Source organism: Carassius auratus, chromosome 41, assembly GCF_003368295.1.
Source record: "Carassius auratus strain Wakin chromosome 41, ASM336829v1, whole genome shotgun sequence".
Classification (NCBI taxonomy): Eukaryota; Metazoa; Chordata; class Actinopteri; order Cypriniformes; family Cyprinidae; genus Carassius; species Carassius auratus.
Window position 1 is genome coordinate 24528269 of NC_039283.1, and position 23294 is coordinate 24551562.

The window sequence follows — 23294 nt, forward strand, 5'->3', positions numbered from 1 at the left end:
TCCACCAAAATATGAAGCCCATCTATTTTCAACATTGATAATAATGATTGAAATGTTTCTTGAGCAGAATATAAGAAAGATATATGAAGGATCATGTGACACTGAAGACTGGAGTAATTATGCTGAAAATACAGCTTTACATCACAGGAATAAATTATATTTTAAAGTATATTAAAATAGAAAAACAGTATTTTAAATGGTAATAATATTTACAATAATGCTGATTTAACTGTATTTTTGATCAAATAAATATAGCCTTTATGAGCAGAAGAGACTCAGAAACATTTAACAGTCTTACGGACCCCAAACTTTGCTCTGAATTCTCGCTGTGAGTGTGATGAAATTGACTGTTTACTTCTTGGAGTCACTATATAGATCACAGACCTGTGTGTCTGTGATGTCATTAATCGCAATGATCCATCACAACAATGATCCTTCCCCCTTTCACATCAAACTCGGAAATTATTCAGTGCCCCTTCACCGATGGTGAGAAAATGGCTTCTTATCTATGCAGTTTCATTTGCATCATTGTTGCAAATATAATGACAGGACTCCCAGCGTCAGCGTTCAATATGCATTAAACAATGCGACTGGAAAGGACTGGCCTGTTCCTGGTTTAATTTGAGAGAAAGTAACCTGCACACCTCATGGAAACTGATTCGGCTGGTGTGGGCGAAGATAGCGGTGGCAGGCCTCGGGCTGGCCTTTATTAAAGCAGCATAATGGAAAATGGCATCATTAGCATTCCTTGACAGTTAACGATTCAATTTGGTTTGATGAGAATTCAAATATTGGCTTCCAAACGCAAACTGACAATAAAGTGGTAGATGCTGGACTGATTTGGGATGCAGAGGGCAGTCGATGGCGGACCGCTGCCATTGTAATCAGCACTTGCTAATTTCAAACAGCTGATGGTGTTGAAGAAAGAAAGCCGCTTTTGCAATATATTGTATTTGAATTGGGTTTTATTGTTAGGGTAATGTGGCATATCAATCGTTTTAATGGTCTTTCAATGAGGAAACTGAAAATGAATGAAACTGCTTTCTCGAAATGAAACTTCTTATCAAACATGATGGTTCGCAAAGCCCTCGGCGCAGTGAGGGGTTTATCTGGCGTCCATGTCAGCAAATATTACCGAACACCAACAATATTATGAAAAGATGTTGTCTGTGAACCATTATGAGATCTGCTTAACTGGACCAACAACAAGACCTACGTAAATCAAATCCAAAAACATGAGGGCACAGTAAACCATGTGATGTCATATTTGCAGTCAAGTCAAGGTTTTTTTTTTTGTTTTGTTTTTTGAAAGAAGTCTCTTATGCTCGCCAAGGCTGCATTTATAGCTGTATTATTATGAAATAGTATTACAATACAAACAAACAAAAAAAAAACTGACTTTTGCTTGAAAATCATGGTGCTAAATTATTATTATTACTTAATTATAAATAATGGCTCTTATTATTATCAATGATGCAAAGCAGTTTTTTCTGCTTAATATTTTTGTGGATATTGTAAGATTATAAAATGTTTCTACTGTCACTTTTGATCAACTCAGCGTCCTTGCTAAAAATTAAAGAATACATTTTTCCAAAATTCTTTTCATCATTGATAATAATAATATTGAGAAGGATATCAGCATAATAAAATGTTTTCTAAAGGATCATGTGACACTGAAGACTAAATTAATAAATTACATGTAAAAAAAAAATACATATATATATATATATATTTCCAAACTTTGAACAGTAATGTATGTGTAAAAATCCCACATATATGGACAAGCACAATAATATTTAAAAAGAGCTGAAATGCTGTCTTGAGTGTGAAAGCTTTCATATGTTAATGACTGGTGGTTACAAGTTTGATTTGTTCTCAGAGCGCATGGGGAAGATGACTTAAGGATTTCAAGTTGTTTTATTGTCAGCTACAGTAAACAATCTTACTGTTTAAGCAGGATAAACCAGACCAGCACGGAAATTCATGTTGTCTAAACTGGCAAGCAAAATATATAGACTTACTCTGTTCATTTCTCTCTTCTCAGCAGATCCAGGATGCTGCGGATCAGGGAATCATGTTTGTGGGCTTCATCCAGGAGCCAGCTGGCCTACGCCCACACGTGCTCCGGCACGGAGAACCAGAGGAACCCTCCCTCTCCCTGCACTCCAGCCCCAGCTCGCTGCACGGCTCGGGGCTGACGGCCAGTCCCAGTCCCCTGGAGGAGCCGGAGCTGGGAGACGAGTCCGGAGCGGAGAACGAAGGGAAAAACGGGAGAGGTGAGGCTCTGAGAGAAGACGAGAAAGCTACTGAAGGTGGAGACGGAGGAGACGATCTCTCTGTTGAGACATCAGCCGTGTTGAACCCAGGATCCGGTGAAACACAGCAAGGAGAAACACTGACACACAACAACAACGACACGGCCAGAATCACAGACACATCCCAGAAACCCAGCAGGCTGGCCCTGACTAAGAGTGGTGGGTTGATCCTCTTTATCTTTTATGTCTGATGAAATCTCACAAAATATTTAACAAAAGAGTACAAATGAAGGTTACAACATATGACACTGGCCAGGGCTGGGTGATGATTTTTTTTGGCACATTTTTTGATAATATTCAATATAAGCATTTAATATCTTTCAATAAGTTTCGGGTCTGTAAGATTTTTTTTAATGATTTTTAAAAAGAAGACTCTTCTACTCCCAAAACTTCCAAAATAGCTGTTTCCTATTTGAATATATTGTAAAATGTAATTTATTCCTGTGATCAAACACCTACTGACCCCAACATATTTTTTAAAGTGTGTGTTCTGCTGTTTTATTTAATCTGATTAAATTTGGCTTAAAAAGTGACTGTAATGTTTAATTTAAATAAAACAGATCTCTTTTGACAGTTTTGAAAAACTTAATTTTAATGTTAGGGTGGTCAGTCAATTACAAATTCAATTAAATTGAATTACATTATTATTTTGATTAATTGCATATCAATATTTATCAAATAAAGCCCCACAATTATTATTATTCAATGACATTAGCCTATGATTTCATGGTAGACAAATAAACTAATCAACATTATAAAAACATGCCGTTAGAAGTCAACATATTGTGCGTTCAGTTTCCATTAAACTAAACATAACCTCATCTCCTGCTCTTGCATTTAGTCATTTATGATCATTGGTCCATTTACATGGGCAGAGCGACATATTTAGTGAAACTAAAGTCATTTAATGAACTGGTCACAATATTTAATTTAATATTGACAGCATAACAGTCAGAAATATATCTCTCAGTCCTAATGCCAGCTGTTTTTCTCAGAAAGATCCAAACTCATTTGTGTTCTGGGTGTCACATGTGAAGTGAAGGTGAAGCATCCTCCTAATCTGATTTAGTCATTTTTTTGTCTCAAGAAAAGCATTGTCACAAAGTTTACAAAAACCCACACAGCGGGTGCTAGATTAGGCTTTGTTCACCCTTCCTTTCCCGCCTGTAACCAGATGGCAAACCTCATTCTCAACATTAGCTAGGGAGTTTTTTGTTTTTTTTTAACTGTGGCATTGTGCACAGAAATCGCCGTACCATGTGAATGATGCATGCTGGGAGTCCTGTGCCGGCAGCCCGAGTCTCCATCTGGATGTGGAAGTGACTTCGTCAGCAGTGGAATTATTCTACTGTCGCCACTGGTGGCCTCACGCTACACCAATCTTTCTCATTCAGCCACAAAATGACAGCTGCCAGGAGTCCTTTGGTCTTTATGACTTATCGCCACTACTGATAAATATAGTCATTCCCCGCTCAAGTCACTCTAATGCTCCCGGTGAACATCTATAAAACATTACGCTGCTGGTCAGTGTGAAATGCTCAGAGCTCAGATGAGGTTTGTCAGGGTCCTTTGTCAAAGATCTTTTACATGCAGCTGCAAAGCCATCAAGAGAAACCTGCAGACAGAAAGAAAAGACAAGATTATGTTTAGTTTGTTTCATGCACAGCAGTAATTCAAAGAGCTTTACATAGTAAAATGAAAATTGAAAGGCCAATATTCAATATTCTTTATATTTTAAACCGACATGAAAAAGAAATAAGAACGTGAGAGTGAAGTCTATCATAGGATCATTAAAATTATGTCATTATTTTAATGAGAAGCCGTTCAGGTTGTAGTCATAAATTATCTAGCAAAAAAAAAATGTAAAAAAAAAAAAAATATATATATATATATATATATATATATATATATATATATATATATATATATGTAAGGAATTATTTATATCCAATCTGAAATAAATTTGAATAAATGTTTGTTAAAACCATAAAAATAAATTTTCATTTATTAATAAAATAAAAATACTTACATTTACTTAAATAAAAAAAATTACAAGTATTTGATTTGAGCTTTTTGCACCATTTCTCATTTTAATTTAGTTGAAACAATTCTTCAACTTAGAACTTGATGTATTAAAATAAATAAAACCTAAATAGAAAATAATAAAAACTGTAAAGACATTTACAATTAAAATATAAAATTCAACGACATAATTAAAACTAAAAAAAAAAAAAAAAATCTAATAATTAAAGTATATATTTATATACCTCATTTTCTAACTATTAATTCCTATACCAAAACTATTCAAATACTGAAGATATAAAATTAAATAAATACAAAAATCATGTTGATTCACAAATATATAATTATTCATGCAAAAATAACTAAATGTAAATTAAAATGAAATGGAAGAAATAAAATAAAGGGATTACTTATTAAGTGCCTTCAAAGAAAATAATTCAAAATATTAATAAAATCTAAAATAGTACCTTAAATCTACTAAAATAGCATTGATAATGATAGTTGACCAATTTTTCAGGGAATTAACTAAATGTGAATTGCATCTGCTCATTTGGACTGTGTTCATCACTAAGGGAATCCAGCAGAAAGCAACAGCAATGCAAAAATAGACATGCTGTCTTGAAGGGTTTCCAGAATTTGCTCCTTTGAGTCAAAAATCATCTATTTATATCTGAGCCTTACAGTATATCTGAAACTTCGGCAGTCAGCCGGTGGGATGCAATCCACATGCAGATATTTCCACAGTTATCGCCAAGGTCAGGACTTGTGGGCATGAGTTTGTTTGTTGATATGATGATGATGCAATTCAGACATGGATTAGGCAAACACTTGATGACAGGTCGCGTTCCTTGGCAGTGCTAACTGCAGAGATCCAGCGTGTTTGACCTTGTCAAAAGGGTTGATCACATCGAGCCTGGAAGCATGTAACGGGGTCATTTGTGTACTTGTTGCTCCACTAAATGTCCGGTGCTTTACCAAGCCCCTCTGAAAGTTAGGGAATGTCACAGAGACAGTGGCTTTCATGTGTGGAGAGCATGACTTTGTGTCTAATGAACTGTATTTAGAGCTGCAACCAGACAGCTGTATTATAAGGGAAACTTTAATAGAGAATAGAAAAAAAAATATTAAAAATACTTATATCCCATTTCCCCAAATTCTCATTTCAAATAAATGCTACTTTAAGATAGGCTACTATGACAATTCTGAGTTAGTAGTGATACTGTACTTCTGAAACTCTAGGTTTCTTGATGTTTTCCTAATTATAGAAATACTATGGTGGTATCATGATTCAGTGATGGTACCAGCATTTAATAAATGAGACTTTGATGGACACCAGGGTTTTTGTCCCCCTCTTTTTGTATTATATATGATTTTAAATTACACATAACATATTATATGCATGTTATCCAAATCACATTGCAAAGTACTTTTAAAGGGACAAAAATATATATGGTGCTGTGTTCAAAAAGCCAATATTATTTAAAACTAAGACAATACAGCTTTAACATTTGCATGAAAGAAACAAATTGTTACTTAGTCCATAAATTAGTTTTGTAGCTTCTGTAGAGTACTGTAAAATGTTTTTATAAATATATACTAAAAACTACAAAATTATATATAAAATAAAAAATATGGGAATTTGTTTGAAAAATACATTTTAAAAAATGTAATTCAATAAGGTCAGTACAACAAATACTACTCTGATGCATAGATATTTCACAATTAAATACATAAATAAATTTTTTGCATGGGAGTAATTAAAATGAGGGGATACATGTCATAAAAAAAGGGCAGAATTTTTTTTTTTTTTTTTATCAGTCTGTTATAAAGTGATGCACATGTACTGTGAACATTACAGGACATGGGTTTATAGGAAGTACCTGTTGTACCAGAGTTGAAGTGAAACAACAATTAATGATTCATTCTTGCTGAGATTTGTGTTGTAAATGCATGCGGCTCTGAAAGCCATTCAGATCTCTCTCTCTCTCTCTCTCTCTCTCTCTCTCTCTCTCTCTCTCTCTCTCTCTCTCTCTCTCTCTCTCTCTCTCTCTCTCTCTCATTGGCTTTTCGTGGTCCTGTCAGAGGCGGTTAATGACTTAATGCAGTCAGCTGCAATCTAAATGATTGCTGCCAGAGCAAAAGTGCATCCATATTTATCTTTTTGGTCAATTTCCCATTAGTTGTAATATAGGTCTGAAACTAGGGAGGATTAACTGAGTGAAGCCGGGCATAGAAACAAATTCATCTTAAACTACCGTAATCCATTAGGTCTGCTCTCTTTCTCTTTGTGGCAGATGCAAATAGTGTTTTGTTTTCCAGCCAAACGTAATGTCATTGAGAAGAACGGATGGTCAGTTCTCTCAGGTGTGGGGTCGGTCTAATGACAAACCATGATCCTGAATACTTGTTCAGATTGCCACTACATCACCTAATTTCCTTCATTACTCACCTGAGCCAGACCAGGACATCAGCTAATTAGTTGTTAAGCCCATCTACAAGCTAATTAATTAAATGTGAAGGACCACAGCGATGTTAGAGAGCAATAAACCTAATAAGCTTCCTGACAAGAGCAGTGAGAGTTTGTGTTATGATGGTTAGTACGGGTTTAGTCCCTGCCTCAGAATGAATACTGGCCCATGGACCACTAAATTCAATTAATATGTAATTTTTAGTATTAATCAGTATTTTATAATATACATACATATATGTATGTATGGATGTATGTATGTGTATATATATATGTATGTATGTGTATGTGTGTGTGTGTGTGTGTGTATGTGTGTGTGTGTGTGTGTGTGTGTACTGTATGTGTGTGTGACCCTGGACCACAAAATCCAGTGTCAATTTTTAGAAATTGAGATTTATAAATAATCTGAAAGCTGAATGAATAATCTTTCCATTGATGTACGGTTTATTAGGATCAGAAAACTATTTGAAATCTGGAATCTGAGGGTTGAAAAAAATGTGAAAATCACATTTAAAGTTGTCCAAATGAATTCTAATTAAAGCATGGTACTAATCAAAAATTAATTTGGATATATTTACAGTAGGAAATGTACAAAATATCTTAATGGAACTTGATCTTAAATTAATATCCTAATGGTGTTTGGCTTAAAAGAAAAATAGAAAATTTTGACCCAAACAATGTTTTTTTTTTTATATAAAAATGTACCCCAGAGACCTAAGACAAATTTTCTGCTCCAGGGTCACACACACACACACACAAATATCATATATATCATATATATTGAATATGATGTGCGTTAAAACTTACCCTGCCTTTAAAATATGTCTGATTTTAAGAATTTATGTATATTTAAGAAACTATCATATTTTAATTTGTATTAATAATTTTACAAGTTTTAATGCTTTATAACTAAAAAACTATTTAGTACCATTTACTTTTGTTATTTTCACAAGTAATTAAGTAAGTAATTATTTATATATATATATATATATATATATATATATATATATATATATATATATATATATATATATATATATATATATATATATATATATATAATATATCTCTCTATTAATATTTATATATAAAGTATGTAAAAATAATAGAGATTAAAAAATATACAAATTCATAAAAAATATTGTGTCATTATTGTTGATACCTGTTCCAAAATCATGTTCATTAAATCTTCCTCTGCCTTTAAACTGTGTCTGATTTTAAGAATATTTCCATTGACATGACAGGAGCCGAGCTCTTTGGTTTGTTTAACTACCCGGGTCGGCGTGAGGGTCAGCTGAAGTACTACACAGTTAAAGTGCCTCTTCGAGTTCAGCCGCAGGGCGAGGGCATCTGTACTGTGGAGGCCAACTGGCTCGATCACATGACTCAACACTTCAACAACGGAGCGTTACTAGTGGACGGATTCTTTCAGCTGACCAGAGACAACGGTGAGTTACAGCTACTCCTGAAACTCAAACAACCAGACATTTACATTTGTTCAGAGTGGCGTATTATAAGAGTACTAAGATGATACCATGATTCAGTGATGAGTTAGCTTTTGATACAACTACTAAACCAAAACTCTGACATAAAGCATGGTCCACTTTGATCATATAAGATTTGATATGTGTATATATATATAAATATGAAAAAAATGAATGCATGACTTAATACATTAATAATAATGATAATGTAATGTATAAAATAAAATTCTGAATACTGCATGCATGGTGTGGTGTCCAAAAACTGTAAGAATTGTATTACCATTTTTTGTAAAGTGTAATACAGGATTAAATATATTAAAATATGGAGTACAGTAAATTAAAAAATAAATTCCAAAATGGGATATACAAAAACACAAAAGCTACTAAATATATAAATGAAAAAAAATTTTTTTTTGCATTACTAAATAAATAAATAAATTATTACAAAAATATAAAATAAAATACAATTCTGAACATTATATGGTGATAGCTAAATAATTATAATAACAATAATAGTAATAACAAATTAAATAAAAACAAATAAATAAATATATATATATATATATATATATATATATATATATATATATATATATATATATATATATATATATATATATATATACTTTATTTTATTTTATTATTTTTTTTGGATAATTGATTAGTTTGATATTACACTAGTGTGCTTTATTTTATTTTCTGACTCATGAATTAATCTTGCTATTAAAATAACTTGGGTTTTGCTCACTTGAGTGCACTGAAAGAGATCTGGACTGTGGATCTTCTAGCAGTGAGGGAAATGCACCGGTGCTTTGGATTTCACTTTGTTTCTCGATGGTTAACTGAATATAAGCTGTTTTGTGGCTGGGTTATAACATCGGAGACATGGGGAAAAGAGGGTATTTGTCATCATTTAGAGCTTTCTGGGTCTTCAAGTGGTAATGATGTGGCAGAACAATGTGTGCAGTGGCAGCAATGATGCAAAACCCAAGCCTCTTATTAGTTAATTAATATTCTTTAATGACTCCCCTGTACAGTCAGTAAACCCTTGCCAAGTTCTGTGCAATTCTGAGGGAAGTCGTCCTGAGGTAATTATTGAGCAAAAACAGAAATGTATTTGATTTTTACATTTTCTGAGTAAAATAAGAGTGGTATTGGCCCATGAAAAAACTCAATGCCACAACGCTGTGGTGTTCTGGTGGTTGCATACAGGTGAAAAGTCAATATTTCTGACCTCTAGATATGGCATCAGTTGATGCTAATTGCCTGTTTTATCTCTAACCAGGCAAAAATCACAAGTCCAATAGCTTAGAAAAGTAAAAGCTAACATCTATTTAGCAAACAATATTATTTGAGGCATTATTTATATCTGTAAGACAAATTACATCTTTTACGTTTGATTATGCCTTTAATTGATTTTTCTGTACATTTCTGCCATATGTAAATTAACTGACAGTCACCACTGTCTACTAAATATTGTAGATATGTAATTTTCTGTGAAGTTGCTTTGCAATGAATTATCGTAAAAAGAGCTATACAAATAAATTTGAATTGAATTGAATTTAACTGAATTGAATTTAAATGCAGGACAAGCAATGAGCTGTAATACTGAGCAAACTAACTGCGGCTATAAGCAAAAGTAATACTGATGCTTGACTTTGCAAAGACCACTAATAAATAGATTTAAAAATGTAATGAATTAAATGAATAAACATAAAAAAAATGTATACATAAAGACATAAAGAAAAATAACTGACTATACAAATGCCTATCCTATATGACAAAATTGACTTTATATAAATAATAGACCATAATAAAAAATGCAAACATGACTTAAAAAAAAGTGTCAAATAAAAAGTGGAATACATAACCTTATCTAAATAAAAAATAGAGTTGAACACAATATATAAAACTATTAAATCAAGCATAAAGAAAATAATGTATAAATATATTAAAGACTTTTTGCAAAAAAGGTAAAAAAGGGTACACTAAATAAATTAATGGTATAGAAAATACAAAATTGACTTGATTAAAATGTTTGTTTTTTTTTTTATTAGCAAATATGACTGAAAATGTAAATAAAAAGTGGAATACATAACCTTACTAAGTGTCACTAAATAAATATGTAAAGTAGAACACAATATGTTTCATGAGTCGAGACAAATGATGGTGTTCATGTCAACCACACGTGCAAAGAAAAACAACAGGAAGTGAAGGCCGTGTTAAAGCAGGAGGACGGCGAGGTGCTGGCAGAGCCCCGTGGAGACCGGGAACAATGTGATATCAAAGCAACAGCAGCATGTAGACTTTTCATAAGTGTCTGATTACATGAAAGGCTGGAGACGCATTCATTATCAGGCCTGTGAGCACATGGGCCAGATCTCTCCAAATTTAGCTCCTCTTTGAATCTGGCCTGCGAATACATAATGAGAACTCCATGGTGATGCACTCCCACAGTGTCTTCTCGCTGTAAACATCAACGTGTCCGTGATGTGTGAGGAAGGATGCACACACAGATAACACAACCCCATCCCAGACAGATTCTCTGGGAGAATCTCTCCAAAACATGGCAAGGTCACGTTTCACCTCAAAATCAACAGGAAATAATAATAATAATAATAAATGTGAGTGGTGGCAAATCTCACGGCCTTGATGGTAGATTGTTCTGGCTGGTCACTGTCCATCAAAAAAAAATCTAAATCATAAAAAAAAAATAGCATGCTGCACAAAAGGTATCATTCATATTCATGCCACAAACCATGGCATGAACCGTAACAATTCACAGTGTATTCACAGCAATCAAATTGTGCACGAAAATAATTAAGCTGATTTTAAGACTGTAAAGATTTTTTTAATTGTCATGATTTCATGACTATTAAGCTAATTTCTCCAGCAAATTACCATTTCTTTTAGTTCAATAATATTATACTTTTTTTAATTATATACACACACACATATATATACACATATATATATATATATATACATACATACATACATACATGCATATATATACACACACATACACACACACACCAAGAGATAAATTTTTATTAGTTCAATAATATTTTAAATTGCTCAAATAAATTGCATTATATATACTGTGTGTGTGTGTGTGTGTGTGTGTTTTGTTTTTATTCATTTTAATTTAATTTATTTTATTTTATTTATTTGTTTAAATTAGAAATGTTGCAACTAACCAAAATAAATCATTTGATATATATATATATATATATATATATATATATATATATATATATATATATATATATATATATATATATATATATATATATATATATATATATATATATATTAGGGCCGGAACTTTAACGCGTTAATTGAGATTAATTAATTACACAAAAAAATTACGCGTTAACTAATATTAATTAATTACAGAAAAAAAATTCCCGCATTTTTAATAACTTATTTTTGCACCGCGGAACGTTTCTCACTGGATGAGTTTCGGCGGACCGATTATAGTGAAGCACCAACTAGCGTTCACATATCACTGCAGCACATCGAGCCAAGAGTATCACCTCAACGCAAAACATATAGCAGCTAGCGTGGACTTTACACTTTATGTTGAACTATGTATTATTTTGTTGGTGCAACAGTTTATGTTGAACTCTTTATTGTTTTGGCCAAGGTTATTGAGAGTTGGACTTAGTATGTTATGGCCTCTGAAGCAACAGAGAGATGTTTTCTAATAGTCAGTGTTTCCAATGTTCTGAATGTAATTGACAGTATTGTGTTTTACTTAAAAAAAACACTTTACAGAAGGTTCCAGCACCTATAAGCTTCCTGAATTTCTGAAATGTACTATTTCTAAATTGTTTCTAAATATGCTATTGCTACACTTCATGGCAAAAATTGCACTGGTCTGCTTGACTTGGTTGAACAAAAATAAACAATATTTTGTTGCTTAAGCTTATGTATTTGGTCATTATTCAATGTATACTATAAATCCATGTGAAAAAAAAATTACTTCTCACTGTTCTCAGGTCAAATATTTATCTGCGATTAAAATGCGATTAATTTCGATTAATTAATTACAAAGCCTCTAATTAATTAGATTATTTTTTTTAATCGAGTCCCGGCCTTAATATATATATATATATATTATACATAAAAACATAAATGTTGTTGTTGGGTTTTTTTTTTTTTTTTGGTATGGCAATGAGTATTTTTATTTGTCATGAATATTTATCAAATGTAAAATACTTAATGATCCTGAAATATTCTAGGCATGATGTTGTTGAAAAAAGTTTTTGAGGTGAAAATGACCTGGACAAGTTCTTGATGGGGTTTCTGAGATCTGTCATGCTATTTGATAGAAAATCAAACTGATAGTCTCAGGAGATCAGTGGTGGCACGGCCTCCTCTTCCTCCATCTTCAGAAACTGTCCTCCAGGTGGCTTTGATATGAGTTTATCCACCGGTCCTGGGGTGGATGGGGCTTTTGTGGCAGCTTAAAGTCTCTTGATAGATTCTGCTCTTTGTCGATGCTGTTGGCGAGGCGTTCTGCTCCACTGATTTACTTGTGCACCTCGCCTGTGCCCCCGTCTAGCTTTGCTTCAGTGACACTGAAGTTGTCCAGGAGAATGTTCTTTATAAGGAAGCTTTCCTTTCACCTCTCTCATCCTTAGAGATGAGTTTCCATGGTGAGAACAGGAGGCAGGAATCAGGTTTTAATGCGATGGGTGTGGCGTCAATGGAAGCCCGTGTGAGTGCCGCCCATCAGCCCAGGATTGAATTTGCAAATCTCTATGCTCTCAGCTCAACGCCACTGTTGTGATTCAGCAATTAAAGGTTCATATGATCCACAGGAGAGCAACACGGTGGGCCACAGGCTCATCGCCGTTCCAGGTGTAGCTCCCACTGAATAGATGCAAACGATATTGACTGAGGTTTCTTTTGTCTGACTTTTGCTCCGGTGCAAATTTCCCTCTCCTCAGAAGAGAACATGCCCCAACAGCTGCGACACATTCATGCGCCTGACTATTCATGCTGCTCTGCCTATATTCAGATGCACGAAGGCACAGATATTATTCAGCATATGAATTTCCAATAAGGTATTATCTCACTATGAAAGGGATTTTGGCGATACCTCCACTGTCATTTTCCTGATGCACAAAAGAATCAAAGTATGAATAGAACCATTAGAACAGGTCCATGAAGGAGAGAGACTGACAGACACACCTATTCACGACATTACAGTGAACAGTGTCAGTTTTGAAGGTGTAAAATCAACGTGAAATCCAAATTGATCTTATTTAGTTTCTTAATACACAGTACTTGTACTTATGGAGTTCATTCACACTGCAGACAAATACAGATGTCACTCCGGTTTTCAGTCTTGTACTAAACATTAGTGCCATTCAAAATTGAATTAAGAATGCTTTTGAAATTCCAATTTAGGTTTAGAATGAAAGAAAGTAGAATTCAGATTTATGGATGGATGGATGGAACAAACAATGGATGGACGGACGGATGGATGGATGGATGGAATGAAAAATGGATGGATGGACGGACGGATGGAGGGATGGAATGAAAAATGGATGGATGGATGGATGGATGGATGGATGGACAGTCGGATGGATGGATGGATGGAATGAAAAATGGATGGACAGACAGACATACAGACGGATCGACAGATGGACAGACGGATGGACGGATGGGTGGATGGACGGATGGATGGATGGAAGGATGAATGGATGGATGGATGGAATTAACAATAGATGGACGGACAGATGGATGGATGGATGGATGGATGGATGGATGGATGGATGGATGGATGGAAAGAACGATGGACGGACGGACGGACGGACGGACGGACGGACGGACGGACGGACGGACGGACGGACAGACAGACAGACAGACAGACAGACAGACAGACAGACAGACAGACAGATAGATAGATAGATAGATAGATAGATAGATAGATAGATAGATAGATAGATAGATAGATAGATAGATAGATAGAAATATAAACAATAGAACAAATAGAATAGATAATAAATGATAAAACAATAGAAATATAGATAGAACAATAGATAAAATGATAGAAAGAATGACAGATAAAACGATCGAAAGAGAATGACAGACTGACAGACAGGCAGATGGAGAGATATACAGAGAAACAGAATGACATAATAATAGATGAAACGATAGATAGATAGAATGTTAGTTCATCATTGGTTTTGGGTGTTTGTTTGGTGCTGATAGGTGATACAGTAATCTAACCTTTAATAACAAAGCTTTTACATCAATGTCAGCACAGAGACCTTTACTGAAGCAGTCTGTCTGCTCAACTGATTGACATTTAATATGTTCACATCCTCCATCCTTTATCTGTCTCGGCCCCATGTTGTAAAATATACATAAGCTGTCTTGAGCATCAGCAGCACTCGCTGGCACATACTTAAACCTGAACACTATCAGTCACCAGGTCCTGGCCAGACTAACTCCACATATTCCAGCCGTCTCGCTCCATCAAACGGACAATCTCTCTCCCGTCAATCTCCATAAACGGGCTTCTCGCGGGGCCGACAGCTTATTGAGCCGACATTTGGCACGTCTGTAGAAAAGAGCGCCCTGTCAGACTTGCTCACCTGAGACATCGCTGTCCGTCCAGACGGGTGGAGTCTCCCGAGTGGACTTTTCCAATTACGATCCCAAGTGGGAACGTCTGATGCACGGTGGCCAGAACAATGGCCGTGTTTGAAAGCCCGATGAGATGCCTTCAGTTGAGTAAGTTCAGTCTTAAATAGGTTTTCTTTTCTTTTTTTGATGGAAGGATGCAGGCGACAGACACCGGTCCCCCTCCTTTTCTCGAGAAAAACCCCTTTGCATCGGTTCCCGCCAGGGGCCGGCCCACGGTCGCTCATCCCTCAGCCCTCCTATAATGTAATCTGGAGTGTCTCCCAGAGCAGGCAGGGGCAGCACAAACAGTATTACTGTGTAAATGGAGGAAGGGTAATAAGGAAGCTCTCGGGCCATGAGAAAACACTGAGCAGAAATAACACGGCTCCCAGACGCCCCTGTGCTCGTCTTCAATACTCAGCACAGCTTATTATTCACCCATATATAAAGATCACTCTAAAATAGGGCCAAACGCAGGAAGCGCATGGGGCGGCAGTGACATCAGGCCATTAAAATGTGTGCGGCTCTTACATTTGAAAGGGCTTTATTTATGTCACCAGAAATGTTCCTCATGGATGTGCTGGCTAATTAGGCCGGTCATTCATTAGTCTCTGTCTTGTTGCTGTCACTCTTTCTTTTCTTTGAAATACTTCAAATGAATTCCTCATCCGCACACACTCTCTTTCTAGTTATATTTTGATCACCAAGAATTCCCGCTGTAGTTAATGTCCCTTTTCTTTCTGTGCTTTCCTACATTTAGCTAATGTATATTTATTTCCGTTTTAGTAAATACAGTACTTAAACTGATTTTAGGTAATGCTAATTGTTTCTATTGTTTAAGGTTTTCAACTAACGTTTATGTATTATGTCAGCTTTAGTTTAATTGAAAAAAATTTTTTTAGCTTTAGTCAACAATAACAACACTTGTTCCTTCTTCTGGGCAACACAACAGAAGATCTTTCCAAACAACACTGGACCCACCTGACTTTCTATACCCACCGTATTAAACCCAGAACACTGCCTGATTTCTCCTGTATTCTGTGCAGATGTTCTCATCAAAACTGTGGACAGTGTGTTCGTGTTCCAGGAAGGAATAGAGAGCGACACCAATGCGGCTGCTGCGTACGACGCTATAGTGGTGGAACAATGGACAATCATTCATGTGAGTTTCACTCAAACAAACACATTTGCATTCTGTTCCTCACAGTGCTATAGTCATATTTAAATTGTAAATATATATATATTATTCAAAGTATAAGGTTATTGGCATATGTTTTGCAAGAAAATACCATTTCAGTCTTTCTACTTCAAAATGTTGTTTTTTTCAATGCATTACTTGCTGTTTCATTGTAATTATTGGTGAAATGTATTAGAATTTATTACATTTGCTGAAAATGTACTCACCCTCAAGCCATCCAAGATGTAGATGAGTCTGTTTCTTGACCAGAACAGATTTGGAGAAATGTAGCTTTACCTGTGCTCACAAAAGGATGCTCTGCAGTGAATGGGTGCCGTCAAAATGAGAGTCCAAAACAGCTGAAAAAAACATCACATTGATCCACAAGTAATCCACACCACTCCAATCCATCAGTTAACATCATATGAAGTGAAAAATTGGTTGTTTGCAAGAAAAAAAAAATGCTAATTCCATTAAGATGTTTTCATTTAAATCTGTTTAATCTGGCTAAAATAAGAGCAAAAACATTACTTTCTCCAGTGAAAACATCGTCTTGTCTGAACCAGGAAAAGAATACGCCAAGATCAAGCATCGTTTATAAGCAAAAACAGTCCAAAACAGCTCTCGGGTGGTTTTCTAATAGCACTTAAGAAAGTGTTTTAAGAGGAAACGGAGAAGATCCTTTGGTGAGCAAGTGAGAAACTCTGGACAACCTCATCTTCATCTTCCATGGCCTGAGGGTGGGTACATTTTTAGTTGAACTATTCCTTAAATTATTTGCACAATCTACTTAAAACCATTCAATTAGGCAAAACTGGGGGGGAAAATAACTAGAAGTGCAGCATGAATTACACAAAGAAGCAGGACACCCCATTTTTCTTCCGAACATCCCGTTTGAGTGACGGTAATGTGCCCTGCTGCTCAGAGAGTCTTAACCATGCTCGTTGAAATCAGATATTGTGCCAGTTTGCCATTGATTCTTCTCAAGTTGGTCTCGCTCTGGCTTTCTTGGGCTGGGTGTGTGTGTGTGTGTGTGTGTGTGAGGAGCACGTACACCGGACAGTGTTGTGTTATTTAACACTGTGTACTGATGCTATCAGCATAATCGAGTTTTGAGCTTTATTTTATAATCCTGCAGCTCTCACTCGCTCTCAGCCGTGACGGTGGATCTGTAGCTGAGGGTAAGGACACGCTGTTTCTGCTCAGCATTATTCAGTGCTGCTCGGTCGACGGCCTGCATTCAAATCTAAATCTGCTCGACATCTCCCAGCATTCAACACGACTCTAATTCAAGATTTCATGAGTTGTATTCAGTAGTAAAATTGTGTAAGGGTGATGTATATGCCAGGCATCAGTATCATATAGATTAATCTGACAGAAGGGTATTTTCACGAATGTAGTAAGACGTTTTGAATTGATATGTTCAGCTGCAGTCTGACTCACTGTCTGCCGTCAGCCCATCAATCACTGTCTCATTTTCTGTCAGTGATATTTCTGTCTTCAATGAGCCTGCATGTTTATTTCAAATGTCTCGTGAATCATGTTTCTATAATAGCATCAGAAAATCAATGCACATTACTCATTCACTCAATGATGGTATTCTGAGAAATGCCTTTTTAATGTAGCGCAACAAATAATCATTTATTATGATGATATTCAATATATGAATAGTTTAGTTGTTGAAATTAAAAATTACAGTTGCAATATCCCACAATATATATATATATATATATATATACACACACACACACACTAATTGTGTTTAATAATACAAAATGTGAATATTCTTATTTATTTTAATATTATATAAATTAGTATTATATTATATATCATCTAGTTGGTAAATTAATTAGTAGTTAGTTAAAAAATACATTTTTTTATATTATTTCCACATAATATAATGTTTGTGTATATTTGTTTTTTAGTTGCATAATAAATTGTTAGTTAATATACATTATTTTTAAATGTGCCTATTTACTTAATTTTTATATATTGTGTGTTTAAAATGTAAAATGTTTTTATTTGTATATATGTATTTTAATGTATAAAATATAAAGAGCTAAATAAATACATTTTAATAATTTTTTATAAATAAATATTTATTAATATCATCATTTATTACACCTATAAATAATATGGAAATGTTTAAATGCATGCATAAATCCAGAAAGCACTTGTACAGAGTTACTGAGCCATGTTTGTTCAATACGAGTCAAATTGAGCGAGGACTCGATCTCTGATTCTTGTGGCAAAGGAAAATCAATAGGCAGAGTAACCTTGGACGTGTAACGCAATGAGGGCACTCAGTCCCTGGAACACAACCACAAAAAACAGTTTTCCATTTTACATTTCCTTGAGGAATAATCCTTGAAGAATTACTCACAGCAACACTTATTAGTTTTGATCCACTGAGAAAGAAATTGCCTTAACAGCCTTTTATCACAGTCGCAGTGAGCTCCCGTATGTAAGACTGCGTTGTTAAGAGGAGAGAAAACTGCAGTGAAGTCCACAGCACTGGATGACTATGAACTAAAACAGGTAATGATGATAAAGTTTAAAATAAGAAACTCAGTCACAGTTATGAGAGATAAAGGTGCAACTGAAAGATATAGTCACAAGAGTGAGTTATGAATTCAAAATGATGAGAAATACATTTATATATTTTCTATATAATGCCTAAAAAGTAAAAAAAAAAAAAAAAGTATAATGGTAAATTAAAGTTAAAATAATACAGTCATAGTTAAGAGAAGTCAATGTTCAACTGAAATTAAAATTATTTTATATATCTATAAAATTATAACAATTAAAAATTGTTATATATACAGTTAAAAATGCAGAAAATATAGTGTATTTATGTATTTTAAAGTACAGAAATAAATTACCTATCTTACCCTTTAGATGGAAACTATGTGCCTTGCATAAAAAAATGTAATTGCCTCAAAAACACCTAAAAAGAAAAGACAGTCAGAGCTGTGAGAAATCAAGTAAAACATTACAAGAAATAAACTATATTTTAAAATCTATCTGTATTGTTAATATTGATATTAACAATTACATAGACATCTATAAAGTAAAAACGTAATGGTGAAATAAAGTTCAGTCACAGTTATGAGAGACAAAGGCACAGCTGAAAGATATCCTCCTGGTTTCACAGACAAGGCTTAGTCCCAGAACAAAATGCACGTCTGAGCCGTTTTAACTGAAGGAAACTTGCACTGACATTTCCTAAAACATATCAGTGGCATTGTTTTTTCTCAAGATGCACACCAGTAATATTTTGATTTTATAAAAGACACTTTAATGTTCAATGTCTTCATTGAACTATGGCCTGAACCTGGCTTAGTCTTAATCCTGACTGTGAAACCAGGCTATAAAGTCCCAATATAAGCTGTAAAGTTAAATTTAAAGAAATCTAGCGCAATTATATTATTTAAAGGACAAAACTGAATTGCCTGTTTTACTCTAACATGGAAAAGCCTTGCATGAAAACGATTAAAAAAGTAATTTAGTTGTTTCTGTAAAATAATTTATCTATATATATACAGACACACACACATACAGACGGATAGATTAACTTCTGTTTTTGCAGTGTTTTTCAGACGTGTCATGCTGACATTGTAATGACCTAGCAAACACAGGTGGTGATAATCATGTTGTTTGTGAAGTATAAACACCGCTTTACCTGCATAAAGAGTCCTGCACATTGTCTAGCCACTAAAGAAAAAGGAAATTGTAATGATTAACATGGATATGAAAACAGTTACCGCAGTGCATCCTATTTCAGGAAGACTGCGAGTAAACACAGACAGACCGAGGCCTGGGGACGTCTGGAACAAGTCCACCGACTGCTAAAACCAATCCCCTTCCTGTGGCATCTAAAGACGCAATGTGAAATTTAGTCCGATCTTGTTATGGTTTTCCCATCTAGCTTTCAAGAAATCTTTCCCTTTCAAATTATTCATGTCTATCTAGCGCTTGCGTAACTACAGCAGCCTCAGATTCTTCTTGCGTGTTTTGAAGCACGCCGACGTCTCTACAGTCTGAACTCTAATCACTTTTACCCGGATCCGTTTTCTTGAAAGCGCTTCTTATGCTACTTCAATTGGATTTATTCAACTATAAAGAACAGGAAGGGTGGGGGGGGGGGGGGTTGGGTTGATGAGAGAGATCTAACAAAGTAGAATAAGTTAACTAAGTTAACTGTTAAAAGTTACCAGAAACCCAATTTGAGCTCAAATACGATTATAACGTGGTTGCATCATGATGCTAATAATGAAGTTTAGCCGTGCAGTGTTGTGCATGAGAAAAACACTCTGGAGTTTCATGAGAGAGCTCAGCAATGTCTTAAACAGTGCTCAAATTCAGTTCAAGTAGCTATAAGACAAGCATCAAAAGAGAAACATCAATGAAATGCCATTAAGTTGCCTGAGAAACCTCTGAGCAATATCCTTTTTCTCAGGTGTTATATATTTAGTATGTAGAGTAGAAGGTAAAGTTTAAAGGTCAGTGCAGTCACTGGATCAGTGTGATATCTAGACCATTAAAACACATCCTTTGGCAACGTAACCTTTATGGCTCCTGTGGAGGTGAGAAAAACACACGACCTGCCGTTTCAAAGAACACTTTTCTTTGTCTGTGTGAATGTGGCTGAACTACACGACTCAGAAATGAAAAAAATCTTGCTTTTCAAATCTTTCATTAGTATTTTTCCAGTAAACTGAGTTCATGGTAACTTTATGACATGTGTGTGATTTTAATGCTGCACACAGTCGGTTGCTGTCAGGCCGTGTGGAAATATATATATATATATATATATATATATATATATATATATATATATATATATATATATATATATATATATATATTGTGGCAGCCAAACATCCATGACATATACAGCATTCTGTAGACTCTGGCTGGAAAAGTGTGATAGAGGTGTAAAATAAGCCCAGGCTATTTTTAGTTGTTGAGAATGGAAGTCTTTGAGCAGAAATCTGCTTCTTTGACTGAAAAGTTTGAACACACAAATGCTCCCGATGTTTTCTATTGGTTGGTCAAACAGTAAACAGTCCCGCCCACAATTCACACCACTGGTCAAGTCAAAGTCACTTTTGAAAGCACACAATACTACAACCTACAAATTACGTCAAAAATAAGTAAATAAATAAATAACAATTCTGTAAAAAAATAAATAATAATTGCACACATAAGCTTTTAAATCAACAAGAAATCAAAATTAACCATATCTGTATTCTTAATATACATACATACATCTTAATACACATCTTATTGTTAAAAAAAAAAGAAATCTTTATAATCTGTCATTAAAATTTGCTGTACCTCTAAAATGTTTTTTCATCCTGGATGACATCCCCTCTTCCTTTCCTTTAATTCTCCTCATCAAACCACCTGACTCCATTCTCTCTTTCACAATCCAATCAATTATGATCACATTTCTGCCAACGTGTTTTTGCTCATCAATCATCTGTCTTCAATCTGAAATGCACCATATTTCCAGAGCTGACTTTCGTGTTGACTTTACGACTCGAGTAGTCTTGGTTCTGCTCTATTTCACTGACCTCTATGTTGAAAGAGTGTAGCACTTCAACAACATCGAGATGTTCACACAATCCTGCCGCAATGGAAAGCCATTAAACAGACAATATTTTCTCAATTCGCCTCCGCTTTTAAGTCTGCGTTGCTGTTTACAGGGTCCACTACTGGGACCGCTTCCAACAAAAACCTCTTCTCACATATCTGGAGTCCCTAAAGACTGCTGCTGTGGTCTTGGCCAACGCAAATACCCAAAAACCATTTCAACAGAAACCTAGGCCTCTGAGATCTCAACAAACGACCCACAGCAATGTCATCCAATCTGGGCAAAAGGGCTTCATAACTAGGAAGGGTGTTGAAACGAAACGTCCTCAAAGGACTGAACTAAGACTCTGGCTCTGGCTCCGGCCCAACATCAACGTGGGCAGTGTTTGTGTAGGCTGTTCTGAAAGGTAGACAGACTTTAAGGCAGCATCACGTGCATTCTGCTTACTGAAGGCAATCCCACAATGCATTGTGAGGAAAAAAAAAAGTTTGGAGCCATTACTGTTTTTAATGTTTTTGAAAGAAGTTTCTTCTGCTCATCAAGCCTGCATTTATTTGATCAAAAATACAGAAAAAACAGTAATATTGTGAAATATTATTACAACTTAAAAAAATAGTTTTCTATTTGAATATACTTAAAAAAATAATTTATTCCTGTGATGCAAAGCTGGATTTTCAGCATCATTCCTCCAGCCTTCAGTGTCACATGTAACATCAGTCAATCACATGATCATTTAGAAATCATTCTAATATTCTGATTTATTATGAGTGTTGGAAACAGTTCTGCTCTCTAATATGTTTGATCAATAAAAGGTTAAAAACTGAATTTATTCAAAAAAAAAAAATCTAATAATATATATATTCTAATAATATATTTTGTTTACTATCACTTTTTATCAATTCAACACATCCTTGCTGAATAAAAGTATTGATTTTATTTAAAAAAAGAAAGAAAAAAAATTACTGACCCCAAATTACTGACCAGTAGTGTATAATGCTATTTCAAAATATTTTTATTTTTATAAAACAATTTAACACAATTATTTAATGTTTCAACAATAAACAATTATACATAATAATACTTAAAACAATCTACCTAGTTTTACCCAATGATTGTGTTTGTTGTTTTTTAATCCATATGTAGAGTTTTCTAAAACAGCCTCTAAATATGGTTTTAGTTGTTGCTTTAGAAGCCTGCTCCAAAGTCATCATGTTGTTATCTACTCTGAACTTTCCACAGTGACTCATGTTTAACTGTATAGTGTATTCATGCGAGACTGAGCCGAAACTCGTGGCACATTATTGCAAGTGAAGCATTATCATGTAGAGCTGTCTTGCGTTATCATGAGTGTGTGTGCATGGCTGACACGCGACATGGTTTCCTTTTGAGGACAGGTGCCGTTAAACCGCACTGACTTCCTGTGTGCTCCTCCTGAAATGAGGGTACGAGCTTTCTCTTTGAAACCACAGTACAACCCCTAACTGCTCAAAACAACCCTGTTTGATTAACGCTGCTCCCTGAATCACACAGAAATATATTCATGAGCTCTTCATACAACACAGCTTCTATTTCAACATCTGTTTTA

General features: G+C 34.7%; 1 protein-coding gene across 2 annotated transcripts in view; it reads left to right on the top strand.

Annotated features, from left to right (window-relative positions):
• Positions 1-23294, top strand: part of LOC113059349 (raftlin-like) — an 87732-nt gene that overhangs the window by 57002 nt on the left and 7436 nt on the right. The window contains exons 5-7 of one of the 2 annotated variants that reach the window (XM_026227794.1): positions 2045-2474; positions 8049-8252; positions 15980-16095. In XM_026227794.1, the coding sequence (XP_026083579.1) occupies positions 2045-2474; positions 8049-8252; positions 15980-16095 (750 nt within the window). The remainder of the gene's footprint in view (positions 1-2044; positions 2475-8048; positions 8253-15979; positions 16096-23294) is intronic. The other variant, XM_026227796.1, reaches the window with a different exon arrangement.